Source organism: Macaca nemestrina, chromosome 2 (genome assembly GCF_043159975.1).
Source record: "Macaca nemestrina isolate mMacNem1 chromosome 2, mMacNem.hap1, whole genome shotgun sequence".
NCBI classification, from domain to species: domain Eukaryota; kingdom Metazoa; phylum Chordata; class Mammalia; order Primates; family Cercopithecidae; genus Macaca; species Macaca nemestrina.
In genome coordinates this window covers 197,850,876-197,867,676 of record NC_092126.1, presented here as the reverse complement: position 1 = coordinate 197,867,676, position 16,801 = coordinate 197,850,876, and the positions used below count along the sequence as shown (strand labels likewise).

General features: G+C 33.1%; 1 protein-coding gene across 2 annotated transcripts in view; it reads right to left on the bottom strand.

The window, feature by feature from the left end:
* LOC105485529 (1,4-alpha-glucan branching enzyme 1) overlaps positions 1-16,801 on the bottom strand; it is a 264,234-nt gene that overhangs the window by 209,156 nt on the left and 38,277 nt on the right. For both annotated transcript variants that reach the window (XM_011747900.2, XM_011747899.2), the window contains exon 2: positions 3,708-3,877. In XM_011747900.2, coding sequence (XP_011746202.1) covers positions 3,708-3,877 — 170 coding nt within the window. The remainder of the gene's footprint in view (positions 1-3,707; positions 3,878-16,801) is intronic.

The following is a 16,801-nucleotide window of genomic DNA, read 5'->3' as shown; positions in this document are numbered from 1 at the left end:
TTATTTTACACACCAATTCATGAAGATTTATTTAGTTTTTTATTTGTATTTATTTATTTTCTGGTAAAGGGTCTATCTCTGTTGCCCAAGATGGTCTCAAACACCTGAGTGATCCTCCCACCTCAGCATCCCAAAGTGCTAGGATTACAGATTACACGTGTTAGCCACTAAGGCCAGCCGGCAATTTATTTCTTAAATAGCATTTGTCTTTGATTATTCTAAGTACCGGTAACTAAAATAGTCTCAGGTCAGTAGGCACAAAAAAAAAAAAAAAGGAAAAAAATCTTTCTTTTTGCTCAACCATTATTAGGAAAAAATGGATTTTATGTTAAGGGAAAAATGAAATACAGAATCCCTGAAGAGTGTGTGTGTGTGTGTGTGTGTGTGTGTGTGTGTGTGTGTGTAAGGCATGGTTAGTTCAGTTGTCTAAGAGTATATTTTCGCGTAGGTTGTCATCACAATAAAAATTCTGTGTTCACTAAAGTCATACTGACCCATGTGTATATCTTTTTTTTACAAAGAAACCTTCTAAATGCATCATTGGCTCAGAATTCAGACTCCACTCTCAATTTTCAAATTGTTTGTTTGTTTGTTGATTTGTTTGTTTTTGAAAGTCAAAGCCCATTAGTGAAACAAAGTTGAGATCCCATTCCCAAAGAGACTTCGAGATCCTACAACTTCGGGCATAAAAAGAGACATCTTTTCATCTAAAAAAGAAAATAAATTAGATATTTAAGTTTTCCCAGCACACTGCCTGTCCTTAACCATTTTCTATCACAATTTCATTTACTGTCGTCTTTTCTTATCTCTTCAATAAAAATAAAGGCCCACTGATGACATCTGCTGCTTGTCATGCCGTTAGTTACTAAATATTTGTTGACTGAGAATCATTAAATGAACGTTATCACAAGGATATGGAGAAATTTTAAATGACGCAATACATCTTTATACAGAGTGGAATTTTAAAAATCAATGTAAATTGGGAAAAAAAAAGTTAACAGAGGACATTTTTGCAATAAAAATATGGGCCAGGTAATTTTAGTTTTCTATTTACACAATATTTTTTAAATTACTGGACTTTTAACATTTAAGCATTAAGTCCAAGAACATACAATTTTTAAATGCAATTCTACAAACACATACAGCACAACTTTCAATAATGAGCAATAGTCATTATGACAGTTCACAAATCTAGTTTTCATATAGTCTCTTTTCTATATTTTTATATTTATAGAAACTGTTAATCGGGTTTCATCATAAATGTGGGGGTAGGGAGACCAAATGCAACTATCAGATATTAATGGTAGTTCTTATAGTAGTTGGGTATCTTTACATAAAAATTTAACTTAAACATTCTCAATATCCTCAACCTCTACATGGAATTTTAAAGAAGAAAACTAGTAAAATAGAATGCCTTGATTATAGGCAGATTTCTAAGTGGTCTAGTAACAAAAAGTCAAGGCAGTGACGGGGAAGTACCTGTGTTTATGTAAAAGAAAAAATTATTAATAACAAACATTATTTAAGTGAGTAGTCTCTTATCCTCAAAATACGTTGAATAATTACCACCACATCAAGCTAATCTGAATTATTAGATCTCATGGTCTTTTACAAAAGTGTCCATGAAATTTTCCAACAACTTCCCAGACACTTCTAATTTTTGGGACTACACCATGAATTATTTTCAGTCCTTAGACCTGTACTTTACAGTAAAGAAGCCAGTAGCTACCAGAGGTGATAAAGCACTTGAAATGAGGCTAGTGCAACTTAGAAACTGAATTTTATATTTTATTTCATCTTAATTAATTTATTAAATTTAAATTTTAAAAGTGTTATTCAAGTCAGTTACTGGAAACCTCTTAATTTTGTTTGGAAAAAAACTGGGTATATGAACATACTTTTAAACTGAAAATTTTATTAAACTTTAAATTAAGTGCAGTCCGCCCGCAGGTTGCACATCTACTGATTCAACCAATCTTAGATTGAAACTATTTGAAAAAGAAAAATGGATGGTTGCATCTGCACTGAACACTGAAACAGCCTTTTTTTCTTGTTATTATTCCATAAACAATATAGTATAACAAGTATTTATACAACATTTACATTGTATTAGGTACTGTAAATAATCTAGACATAATTGAAAGTATAAGAGAACATGCATCTAGGTTATATGCAAATACCACATCATTTTATACAAGAGATTTAAGCATCCTTGGATTTTGGTATCCACGAGAAGTTGTAGAACAAGTCCCCTAATGATACTGAAAGATTACGGTATTTGCAATGAAAACTTACTATCTGAATTAAGACTTGCTGTACCCAGATTTCAAAGATGTGGTATAATAAAAGAATAAAAATCTCATCAATAAAATTTACATTGATTAAATATTAAAAAGATAACATTTTTATATCCTAGGTAAATATAATTTATTATTATTAAATTTTATTATACTGTTCTTTCACTTTTTTAATATTGTTACTAAAATTTCTGAATCACATAAGTTGCTTGCATTTTATTTCTGTAGGACAGTGCTGTCTTAGACAACGCATATTAATGTAAAACCCAAAGTTTTGTTAAGTCAAGTTCCTTTAAGAATAATTTACATTGCATCAAAATTTGTTCTATATACATGTACAGTTCTATAAATTTTGATTAATTCATACAGTCAGGTAACTAGCACCACAATCATGATATGAAACATTTTCACTATCCCCAAAAGTTCCCTCATGTCCCTTTGTAATCAACCTTTACCCACCACCCCAATCCCTGACAATAATGATCTGTTTTCTGTCCCTACAGTTTTGCTGTTTCTAAAATGCCATAAAAGTTTAATAATACAGCATATAGACTTTTGAACCCAGTGAAATCAAATTTTAAATATTATACCATTCTATGGTATTAAAGGATTATGATCATTTTGATATTCCTTTTCCTTGTATCAAGAACCTTTACCAAGGCCTGTTTTTTTCCAGTTATTCCACTTTCAAAACTGAACTTTCTTCCTTGTCATCATTCTAGTAATGTATTTACCCTTCAAGAATAAAACCTAGTAGATTGTGTTACAGTTATTTACATTACAGTCCTTCCTCCCACCAGACTCTAAGCTAGAAACCTGACTTTGCTTTCCATAGCATTAACTCTGTCTAGTGCAGTTAACAGTGCAAATGACGAGGCTGAGAAGAGATTTCCCATTGTGTTCTAAAACAAGGTAAAGGAAAAAAAGAAATGAGTGATGGAGGTTACTCACCAGATTAGCTATCTCCGAAATTTTATTGAAGTCTCCGAAAAGAGTATAAGGCTATACAGAGGATCCAAGAACTATGATTCCAGCCAGCCAGGTGTGAATGCTAGTGGAGCTTTAACTATGCCAGTATTTTTACCTGGATTGCTACTTGTTTTGTCATAGCTTGCTAACAAAGTTGAGTAAATTTGGAGTTGTCTTCCTAATAGCATTTTTCTCATATACCTTGTTATTTCTAGTACATGATTTTACAGAACAGAAAGTCAAGAATACACGTATCATATTATAACAGAAACAGCTGCACCACACAAAGAGCTTAATAAATTAGAAGGTTCTATCTGAAAAGTCTGATATTTATTTGCAATCATTAATGTCCGTATGGTTAAATATATGAAATATAAGAAATATATGTATTAAATAGTTAATAAGATATCACTATTTAGTTCAATGCTTTCAAGTACTTACTAAAATCTCCAGTAAGAAAAACTCCTTCTGCTCCCGGGGCCCATTCTTTGCAGTATAAACCACCATCAGCACATCTGTGGACGCCAAATGATTCATAGCCTCTGGAAAACTTATCAATACCACCTTCGTTTTCTCCAATGTTGTTCAAAATTTGGCTAAACTGTTTATACCTTTGAAGAAGTGTGAAAGAAAATAAGTTAGAAAATTAAATAGTCTTCTAGAAAAGCTACTGTAATTAACTGCTTTAGTCTTACTTAGGGAAAAAAAGGACATTATTAAAGAGGAATAATATAAATAATTTCATTTATTAGTAGAGGCTACCTGGTAGGATAAAATCACTCTTATTTAAAATAAACTGAGCTAATCTAACTAGCATTTTTGGTAACTTCAAGCACTGGTATGAGAGACGAAACATGATGGTTATACTATTTCATGAATTTTTTAAAAACTAGCATTATAGCAACTTCCATGTCAAGACAGTGTAATGAAACAGAATCTCTACATCTCTCTCCTCTGATTCCTAAGGAAATGAAATAACACAGTCAAAATTCAGCAAGAAAAATAAAATTAGCCTCCTGCAGGGTTTGGCAAACTTTTCCTGTTAAGGGGCAGACGGCAAATATTTTAGGCGTTGTCAGCCATATGGTCTCTGTCACAGCTACTCAAGGATGCCTCTGAAGCATGAAAGGGGCCACGGACAAAAAGTTAATGAGCGGGTGTGGCTGTGTTCCAGTAACACTTTATTTACAAAACCGGGTGGTGGGCCAGATTTGGCCTGCAGCCTTTTCCTTCCCTAAAGCAACTGAGCATGGCAAGAACATACATCATATCAAAGTACAAAAGCCAGTGGCCACAAGAAGAAATCACAGATTCCTAAGCAGGACCAAGAACAGCGCATGCCTGCTCCTGATCCTTTCCCAGTTCCCCTATATCAGGTACCGGTACACCAAAATTACTACCCTATTTTCATTGGTATCCCCTATATCCAGTAAGAAACAAACTAGGAAAAACTTGGTAAAACTGGAGAACTAAACCATGTGGCTGGTGCTCTATGTCAGAAGTGAAGGTTCCAGAACTATACAAAATTGTATACAATATCATATACAATACTATACAAGCCAATAGGCTTCTCTATACCTCACCATACCCTCAGGGCTAAGCAATCTTGCCCTGAAAGATGGCAGGAATCTAGGTACGGGATATCCAGGGAATATACAAAATTTGAGATGCAGAATAATGAACAATATCTCAACTTAGCTACATAGAAAATTGACCTTTTTACAAATGTTTCACATTATACAACTTAATTAAAAATAAACTCAAAAGAATAAGAGCTGAAAGATTATACGACAAGAGAATGAAAAGTAAAAGACTGTAGACTTAACGAAATAAATGGAGGAATAAAGTATATCAATAGATAATGATGAATAAGTTTAGACTCAGCAAAAAAAAAGTACATAGTATAGCAAAAATAGCAAATTATTAAATGAATAAATAATTGAGAATTGAAATAATTTAAGAAAAACAATGAATTTGAATATATTAAAGAGAACCTAAGAGACACCCAACATAGACAAAAAAAAATATGATCCAAATATGGATAGCTGCTGACTGAAAAATAAAACTAAATAAAATGAATATAGATGGAATAAAACTGGAAAATTTTCCTAAAGAATTAAATCCACATGTTAAAAAGAGCATACAATTTTTTTAAGAAAAGTTTGGGAAACAAACACACACAAAATATATTCCAATTTAAGCAACTGAAATTCAAAAGATAAAAGAAATGAGTCTATAGACAACCAGGCAGAAAAAGGCAACATCAATTAAAAACCAAAAGATAAAACCAACTCCACACAATTCTAAGAAGGAAAAGTAGTAATCTAGAAATATCCTAGGAGACAAGTTTCTATTCATATCTAAAGAATTTTTTAAAATACTGTCAAATTTAAAATTGAGTTTTAGTCAATGACACTAATGAACCATTCTTGAAGAAAAATAAGCTACTTTCCATTTTTCTAAATGGCAATTAAAAATTAAAAACAAACACAAGAATGAACAGTTATTGTAGGAGTGTGTCTAAGAACTGACTCCTTAAATATAGAACCTTGGCTAGACAATCGTGGAACTGTGTGAATGTGATCATGAAAAGGGATCTCAGCTGACAAAGTAAAAACATTGTATTTAAAAAAAGAGATGAGTGAAAGGAGGATGAAATTTTATAGCAGAGAATCACTCAACACAGAGTAAAATTTAAGGTTGTCATCATTATACTCTTTCATGTCTTTATTAATCTTAGACGAGCACTGAAATAAAACTTTACAGTAAAGAAAGTTGTATATGAATTCCAATAATTTCTTCTTTTCATTTCACTTTAATTTCATTGTTTAAATTAAAGTTAACAGACATTTATTTTCTCATGTCTCATTATAGTATTTCTATCAAGCATTTTCTCTAACCTTCCATCTAAAGATAGGCATATAAAAATATCAAGAATTATATACCCTTAATATCAGTGAGGATTATTTTGGTGACGTTTCTTTTTACTTTCTCCATTGCATTGTTCTAATTATGTATAACAAATAACTACCATTTAAAGAAAAATGAAGTACAGTTTTCCTAAAACTATAATTTTTCACATAATTAAAACAGCAACATAATTTTATATAATAGTTATAGGAATTTTACTGAGTATGTAAAACTAGGTTTATAAAATTTGAGGAACTTAAATCATTTGAAATAGATCTATGGAGCAAATCCGAGTTTCTGAAAGAGTATTAAGCTGAAGTAAAAATTCAATATGTGATGAAAGGGCATTTCAAAACAGTAAGAAAAGGATAGCTTTTTCAATAAAATATTGAAATCTATAAGTCTGTCATAAAAAGTAGATCTCTAAAACAAAATAACTTACAGAGAGATCAGACTTGTAAACTTTAATATTTTAAAAATAAGTCCAAGTGTTCATGGAAAATGAAGCACAGGTAGCCAATAAACATTAGAAACAATGATCAAATTCATATATAACTAAAGAAGTGCAAACCTAAACTTCAAAATTCAATTTTCCACCTAAAAGACCCAGAAACATATGATAGTCTATACGGATGGGATATGGTTCAGGAGAAAAGACATTTTCAAATGCTCTTGGTTGAAATATCAATTAGAAAACAATTTGACAACAGCTTTGAAAATTTCAAAATCACACTCTTCAAGTAAGTAACTCTATTTTTAGAAATCTGTCCTTTGGATATACATCACACAAACATGCAAAGACATCTATGTATACAATACTATTTATTCTTTATGGCATTATTTATAATACAAAACCATGGAAAATAACCTACCTTTGCAACAATGGGAAACTAGGTGAATGAACTGTGGAATATCCAAATGATAAATTATATGACAACCATAAAAATAATGAAGTAGGGCAAAATGTGCTGATATGGAATCCTGCCCGAAATAATCCCAGTCTCACAAGATAGTTTTTATTCAAGGGGACATAAACTGAACCACCCAAATGAGCCAGGCCGGTGTAACAAATATGAGGAGCTGACAACATACAAGAAACACAAAATTGCAAAGTTGATGATAAAATAATTAAGGAAAACAAAGCAGAAACTGTTGAGATGGAAAGTACAAGCCTCATCTAATAGCACAGCCTCTATTTAATAGTTACAGCTCATTGTTACGTAGCGTATTTTGTCCAATCATGTAATTATTCAAGAATATTAAAAAATACAGATTTTTCTATGAAGTCTTCCTAATGTAAACAGTGGCAACTGCTTCAAAATACTTAAAATACTTACCTAGACAAACAAACTAGATATGCAGGCCTGATGGAACACCATATGCAAACTCTTTAAATCATATGAGAAAATGTTCTGTGTGTGTGTGGTTTTTTTAACCTCTTCCAGATATCAGTCAACTATACTTCTTGGAATATGGAAATGATAATCCATATTAAATTATATAAGTAATAACAGGCAATAAAATGATCAAACAATGTGGAACAATCAACAAAACAAAAATTGAACTTAGGGTAAAAGATATACACACACATACACCCTCATAATAAAAGGAAAACTACTGATTTTCCAAAAAGGTATAACATTGGGAGGGTAAACAAATGTAATCATTTTACTTTCAATGTTGGTATAATACCTTACGATAAACTTTCAGATTTATGTAAAGTTTAAGTTTAAAAAATAATCATTTTCTAAAAAAGTTTCTTAAAGTATTTTCAAATGTCCCATTTAGTAAAATTTCAATGGAAACACGATTATAGCATTATATTACTTTAAGTATCTTGACTTCCCTCAAGGTCAGCCCTACAGCTTCTGATACAGAAATACACATTGCACTTTGAAATCACTGTGGCTCAAAAAGGAAAATGCCTGAGGATACAGCAAGCTCATCATGCCTGTGCCTTCTACTATAGTCATCTCTCTTAATATTTTGCTATGAATTTAGAGGATATTTTAAAACTAGGTCAAAGTTTTGGTAACCAAGAAGATAAAATGAAATTAGTATAGGAACTAGCATTTTGTAAAGATACAAAGAACTGTTATAAAAATTATCAGATGTGACCTCTATATCAATGTTTTAAATCCTCTGCTACATAGGAAGAGACAGAGGCAAACATAAATAAATAAATTGTCCAAGATCAAGAAGGTAATAAGCAATAAGGATATCACATCATTAATCACAAAAGGTAGATTTCAAGTTAAATCTCAAATTAAAAGTCATATTTCACTTTTAAAGAAAGTTATTCATGTTTTACTCTTAAGGTAATTAATCTTATAATTCTATTTAATCTTATAATTATATTTAATTAATTTAATCTTATAATTAAGAGAATCGGGGTAGCTGATATTAGCTTTATTTCCAGAAATAGTCTACTTTCAAGTCCTGACTCACATACACCATATGTGACTCTGAACAAGTCCCTTCATCTCCTTTTTCCTGATTTTCTTAACACATTAACTGGGGGCTCGAGGGAACCTCACAGATTGTAAGGAATCAATGAAACACAGTAGGAGCATTCCCCACAGCGTTCAATAAATGGTAGCTGGAACTTTTCTCCACCTTGAAGTGGTAACACTATAGTGTACTTTTTACTTTATCAATTTTATTTTACTTATTACACTTGCTTAGATTTTAAAACACATATTAGCTATTAGCTACGTTACGATTTTTCCCCTCAAGTTCCAAAACTGTTTAAGAATGCTTTCCATTTTTTTCCTGGAATAGAAAAACACAAATATAAATATACCAACACATAATACATATCACACACTCCAAATTCATTTGAACATATGAGTTATGGAAAAGTTGGAAGAAAATGAAGCTGACTAGACTACCCAGGGTGGGGAGGAAGGGCGGGGGGCAGTTTAGATAGTTATGAAAAAAAATGAAACAAGCTAAAATCTTTGCTCTCCTGGAAGGCAGCTGGTTCATCCTAGATCAGCACTGAAGCTCTAATTTCAGACAGGGCTGTGAACACAGGAGATATGTCAGTGGAGATGGATAATCCCTTCCCTGGAAATGTATTGGGTATAGAATCCATTCTCAAGTGCTTCTGAGCGGGACAGAAACCCAAGAAACCCATGAAGAAAATTCCTTTCTTAATAGCTTATTTTTAAGATTTTACTTTGTCATTTCCTTCCTATGGGAGACTTGGATTAGAAGCAAGAAAAAGCACAGAAGTAAAAGTTCAAGAGAAATTTTTAACAGCTCAAAAGGGAGGAAATAGAGTTAAAGGAGTGGAGAGTTGAGAATCTTTGGAAGGATAAAAAAGCTCTTCAACTCAGTCTTTAAAAATACTGCAGGTGTCTCACAAAAACTTTCTTAAGTGAAAAGTAACCAAAATATATAAAATTATTCATATATTAAGCCTGTCAAATGAGGGTTAAGCATTAGAGACTTTAAAGTGAGTATTTTATATTCCTCAATCAGGGCAATTATTCAACAAAAATACCCTAACATACTTATTGCAGGATAAACATATTTATTGTGTGCTAATAATTCAGTTACATAAAACAAGATCCTTCTTGTAAGGTGTTCATCCGTGCAGTGGGAAACACCGTGCAACTCATGACAGGATAGGCCTGAGATAAGTAAGTGTTCACAGAAGAATGAGCAAGACCAGGAAAGAACGAGTGATTTTGACTGGAAGAAGAGATTGGGAGAAGGCTTTAGGGAGTAGCTGGCATTTGTGCTGTATCTTGAAGGATGAGTAATATCTTTTGACAGCTTGAGAAAAGCCAGAGAAGGGCATTACATGTGTAAAAACTGGATGCTTCTTGATGACATGACGACTGGCTATGTGTTGTCAGAGCAGGAGAAAGTGGAGTATTCCAGAGGCCAATTGGGATGAAAAAGATTGTCTGCAATCAGATAATATGTGGAATAAAAAACAAAATCCTTAAAAACTTTACAGAGGAGATAACTGACGTGATCAGAGACATGTTTTTCAGGGAGCAGTTTGAAGGATGAATTTTGGATGAGTTTTACTAGGCGGAGTCCATAAGTTAATAAAGTATTTATTAAGTAGACTATTAAGCACAGATACTGGTAGATCCTCCTGTTATACAAGAGTAAGCAATGAAAAGATTTTTTTAAATGACATCATGGTACACATGGTTTCTTATTTTTGAAAACTATTTCTTATTTTTAAAATGTAAATGTTATCAAATAACCAAATGCATCTATTTTCAAAATCCTACATAAATTTTCAGTGCCATTGCCAATCTGTATTCAACTTGGCATACACTCTTCACTTCATCTATCAGAAAACAGTAGAAATGAAACTGTTTGAGCAAAGGTGACAAGGAATAGTGAAATCCATCTATTTATTATATAAGCATTACTGAGAGTCTACTGTACATCCAGTACTATGCTAGTCACTGAGAATATAGAGATAAAGGACATTACAAAGTCTATGACTTGAAGATATTCTCTGTTACATATGGGAGACCGTAGAAGAGAAAGCAAGGAGTAGGAAAGCGTTACATAAGTTATTGATAAAGACAATCAGAAAACAGAATGTAATTCTGAAGTAATTCTTTCCTTTTAACTAAACTAAATGGAATTCTTTGCTTTGAAATTGTACAAAGAGTGGGAAAATTATCTAGTTTGAACCCTAATATCTTCCTAGTAACTAAAATATTGGCACATACTTAAGTATTCAATGAATAAATATTTAGTGAGCACCAATTATCTGTCAGATTCTTTCTAGGGAATGGTGATAAAATGATTAGAGTTAGGTTTAAGATTATAATTACTACGTTTGAATTTGAATCCTAATCCTACTGCTCCCCAACTGTAACTAAATTTTCTAATCTGAAATAAGAATAATGGAACTTACCTTCTAAGTCTGCTTTGAAAATCAAATGAAATAATGTTTCTAATCTTTTTATCATAATATCTTTCATGTGAAATAATGAATAGATACACAATGTATTCAATAAGACTGATGGAAATGAGATAAACAGAAAAATTAATAGACTATTAGAATATAAAAAAGATATAATTCCTGTAACTGTATTAGACATAATATAGGTGGCTTCCTGATTTACTCAGCCCCACTGGCTCTCCTTGTACATAGAGGTTGTGGCTTGCAAGCAACTATCTAAAGAGGCCAGATACTGCATGTCTTGATCAGCTTGAACTGTTGTAACAAATTATCATAGCCTGAGTGGTTTAAACAGCAAGCATTAATTTCTTACAGTTCTAGAGGCTGTGAAGTCCAAGACTGAGAACCAGCAGATCCAGCGTTTGGTGAGGGCACTCTTCCTTGTTTTCCGATGGCCACATTCTCATTGTATCCTGACATGGTAGACAGGAAAGGCAGGAAACAAGCTAAACACACCCCAATCTCTTCTTATATAGCCACTGATCACGTCAGGAGAGGGCCACTCTTGTGATCTAATGAATCACCTCCCACAGGTACCATCTCCAAACATCATCACATTATGTATCAGAGTTTCAACATTTACGTTCTGAGTGGATATAAACATTTAGTTCATAGCAAAATAAAATGAATGTGTACACGAATAAAGGCTCCAAAGGACAAATTTTGACTAACAAGAGACAGAAAATGGGAAGAAGTCCTTAGATAAATTCCTCACTCTTCCTCTTTAACATCCTGTGTGACCAAATGATCAGCTATAAAAGGAGATAGTATTCTCTCAGTTGAGAATTCAATTCATCAGCTTGGGTGTGTATCAAGATCAAATGTATACAGATCTGCACAGGTGAATAATAAACTGGGGATATGATGACCCACTGGAGACCACCTGCTTCCAGAAGCGAAAACACAAACCTCTCACTGTTCTTTAAAATGACGGCAAACTACTCTGTGCAAACAACTCCTGATTAAAAGTGAGATGCAGACAGTTAATTTCCACCCTTTCACTTCTGCTCAAACTGCCGGTCTGTGGTTTTTCACTCAAACAACTCTTCTCACTATTATAATCTTTATCAATGCCTAGGTTCATGAGATTTGAAACTAGCTATCAAATGAGTTGTTTCATATGTCTAGGACTAAGTGGTATATACCACCTACTACGTGCCAGGCATGGTACTACACAAGAAAGAATAGATTTAGAAAGAAAAGACTGAGTTATATTTCTAGTCCCCTTAGCAACTGACCTTCAATTCTCACTTAATAATCTCAGAATTTCTGCTTCCTCATTTATAAAATGGAATAATATCATTGATGTCAAGGTGGCTGTGCTTATATATAACTAGATCACAAAAAATAGATTATTTTATGAAATGTTACATCTTTCCTTTTTAAAAAAATAAAAAATGAAGATCTCATTTAGTTGTAAATTATTAACTACTTTCAGCAAATCATTAGTCTTCAATTTCTAAGTAGAAAACTTAAAACCTTGAAAAATTTGGAATTGTTCTGCTATGCTAATTTTCATACAAAAATAAAATTTAAACATTAATCCCATTACAAGCATACACTGTGTGATTAATTTTAATCTTTTTAAATTTTATTCACATTGTACCATCTCTAAAACACAATCAAATGCATTGTGACCAATCCAATAAACACATCCTCAGTCCACATTTAAGAAAAAATTTAGTCTCTTATTTTCTGATGTGAAGCAATAAAAGCTAATTAAGTCATGGTTTTGTTCTTACTTAAAGTTAAGTGCAATGAAAATTTGCTACTTTCAGTCTCAGATTAATAAAATATATAGAGAAGTTATGGTTATAAAGAGATCATTAAGTATTTGGGGGGGGGAGTATGAGGTAAATTCAAAACTATTATCTTCTAAAAGTTGATACTATTTAAAATAGTATCCCAAAAGTAAGTAGTGGCTATTACTTGTTAAATATTCTTTCTTAATTTCTGGCACTGGGCCACAGATGTGAGGGGTCAAGGGAGACCATTGCTAAGATCTTTCTAGGTCTAAATCCTATAAAATCAAGAAAAGAAAAAGAAATGTTCTTATTCAATTAACAAAAAACCAGACAAAGTCCATTTAGTGGTGTCATTTAGAAATCCTTAAAACTCTCCATTTCTTTTAATAATAAAGTATTTATTTATACTACATTATTCTACTTTCAGAATCATGGAAATACTATCACGTTTAATGACACAACTTAAAGACCCTACTATAAAGCCATTAATATAAACATATTTTGACTTAACAAATTAGAATAAATTTAACAAAATATAACTAGAAATTAATTTTAATCACTGTGCCTTGTCTCTTGGTTACAAATAAATTAATAATATATTGCCCTAACAGTTTACTGAGGTATGATTAATGGTCTAGAGTCTTCTGGCAAAGTGAAAACCTGACTGCCTAACAGACACATATACACACACACATCTGAATACAATAAATCAGAATTACTGAAGGTAAGCCCTGAGAGATGGCCCATCTGGTCAGGCCTGGAAGTGTCAAGTATTGTCCCAAGCACTTTAAGCTGCCGGCCTCTTTATCAGCCACTCTCTTTCCAGTCACGCTCCTGTTCAGGTCTTTGCTACATGCTCTGCTGATTACCTTGGAAAAGGGCAATGCTGTAACTGTTCAACTGACCTTTCAGTTTATTTTCTCTTGTGTAATATGAAACATGAGCTAACACAGTCTTAATCTGCTGATTTCCAGGAAGAATTCTGACTTAATGTTTCAACAGCTCCTGGCTCAAATAATACTCTGCTCTTCTGTATTCAGGTTTCTCTTTTTGGAAAAATTATGTGGCAAAGACCAAAGGTAAGGGCTAGAGAGACAGAAGCTTTAGGCCCTCTGCAGAGTGGACCACACCTGCACAGTAGTATGCTCCTGAGAATGTATGGTCCACTAACTTGCTGAGAAGCAATTCCAATCTTTTAAGTCATCACTAGGATATTGTTCCAAATGTGACTTTCATTGTAACCATGAATAGTTTTAAAGTGAGGATGCTTATGTCTTTTCTGTCTTTCAATACGAATGCTACAGTTACTCGAACATTGTCAAAAATTTTATACTCAACCATGGGAAAAACAAAATAGAGAGGGAGGTTAAAGAATCGAAAGATACACATTCTAGACCCAATTAAGGTACTAGCGATGTGACCTGTGGAAAGATAAACATTCAAAGTTTCAGGTTCTTCTTCTATCAAATGAAGAAGTTGAATTGAAAGGTTCCATCCTATAATCCATACTCTAAACTTCTTTGATTCTTAGTTGGGTACTAAATTTTCCCAACCTAGGAAGAAAAAAAAAGCACCTCAACACAAAGGTTACTTTGCACATTTCCCACATAAACCAAAAGGTGTATATATTTTACCATGAACAAGAAACATAATGTTACATTTATATTTTTTCTTAAAATAAAATGCAGGGTATAAACCACATATGAAATATAACAGACACAGGAAATTTTATTTTATTTATTTTTTATTTTATTTATTTATTTTTGAGACGGAATCTCACTCTGTAACCCAGGCTGGAGTGCAGTGGCACAATTTCTATTCACTGCAACCTCCACCTCCTGGCTTCAAGCGACTCTCCTGACTCAACCTCCCATGTAGCTAGGACTACAGGCATGCACCACCACGACTGGCCAATTTTGTATTTTTTAATAGAGGTGGGGTTTGACCATGTTGGCCAGGCTGGTCTCAAACTCCTGATCTCAGGTGATCCACCTGCCTCGGCCTCCCTAAGTGGTGGGATTACAGGCGTGAGCCACTGTGCCTGGCCAACACAGAGAATTTTAAAAAGAGATATAATATGGACAGAAAAAATAATAATTTATAAATATTACAAATTGTAAATTACAATAATCAGTACCTTATGGAGCACTTACTACATTCCAGACATTGTTCTAACTTACAAATGAAAGCTTATTTAAACTCTCACAATAACCCAACATCGGGAAAGGTAGTATTATTCCTATTGCACAGATGAGAAAACTGAAGACATTAAGCAATCTTGCTCAAGGTCACACAGCTAGTATGTGTGTGAAGCTGAAATATAAATCCAAGATTTTACCTCCAAAGCACTGGTCCTTGACCATTCTTAATATCACCCCAATAAGTTTTTTCATTTGTTTGTTTTGTTTTGTTTTGTATTGTTTTGTTTGTTTTTTGAGATGGAGTTTCGCTCTTGTTGCCCAGGCTGGAGTGAAATGGCAAAATCTTGGCTCACTGCAACCTCTGCCTCCTGAGTTCAAGTGATTCTCCTGCCTCAGCCTCCCCAATACCTGGGATTACAGGCATGCACCACCACACCCAGCTAATTTTGTATTTTTAGTAGAGACAGGGTTTCTCCATGTTGGTCAGGCTAGTCTCGAACTCCCAACCTCAGGTGATCTGCCCACCTCAACCTCCCAAAGTGCTGGGATTACAGGCATGAGCCACCGTGCCCGGCCCACCCCAATAAGTTTTGCAGTTTATAGTTTCCCAGCTGACTTAATCTTCTATACTAAATTTAAATTACTTGTTACTTAGCATGTCTTAAATAATTTTAATAAGTTGAACCATTGAAGAAAACAAAATTCTGCTATAGGTGTGATACAATTGGTCAAAAATAAAACTGGTAGAAAACTCACTTGAAAAACATTAAAATACATCATTTACAGTACATGCACAATTCACAACTATTTTAACTTTTCTTATTTTATTTTTGGGATTTTTTTTTTTTTTTTTTTTTTTTTTTTTTTTTTTGAGACAAGGCTTTATTCTGTCTTGCAGGCTGGAGTGCAGTGGTGTGATCCTGGCTCACTGCGAGCTCCTCCTCCCTAGCTCAAGCGATCCTCCCACCCTCTCCCGAGTAGTTGGGATTACAGGTGCGTGCCACCATGCCCAGTTCATTTTTGTATTTTCAGTAGAGATGGGGTTTTGCCATGTTGGCCAGGCTGTTCTCAAACTCCTGACCTCAAGTAATTTGCCTGCCTCGGCCTCCCAAAGTGCTGGGATTATAGACATGAGCCACTGTGCCCGGCTTTATTTTATTTTTTAAAGTCAACAAAGAGAAAGAGATACATATGATTTTAATTGCCCAGAGAATTTTTATTTGGGGAGTGTTCCTGTCACAATGAACTTGAATTAACTGACCTGAAGCAAGATCTGGAAACAAATACTTTTTGCATATATAGTTTAAAACATAGTTTGAAGTATTGTTTTGATAGGTAGTTTGAAACTATAACAGAGATATAAGAATTTATATCTTTATGATAATAGTTTCAAACAAGATGGTTATATCAATTGTAAAGTAAAAAGTAACACTAATTTTTTTACCTAAAACAATAATCAAAGATCAGAAAACTTATATAAATAGACACTTTGCAAATCAACAAACCCAATCACACTTATGAATTTATTAAATATAGCCAGATAGCCATGGATGTTAGCTTTGTGAATGTTTTTATATTAGAAATAGGATAAATGAATCAAGTTATCACTTTGACAAGGGTATAGGACACACTATATTAATATATATTAAAGAATCTCAAGAGATAGATATATTTCCAACAAAAAAAATCCACATCTTTTGGACTAAATAGTGGTGAAATATCAAAGATCTATCAAACACTCTGACAGTTCTTTGCCTTTACTGAGAGAGACAAAGGTTTCAAAATTCTGTCAGG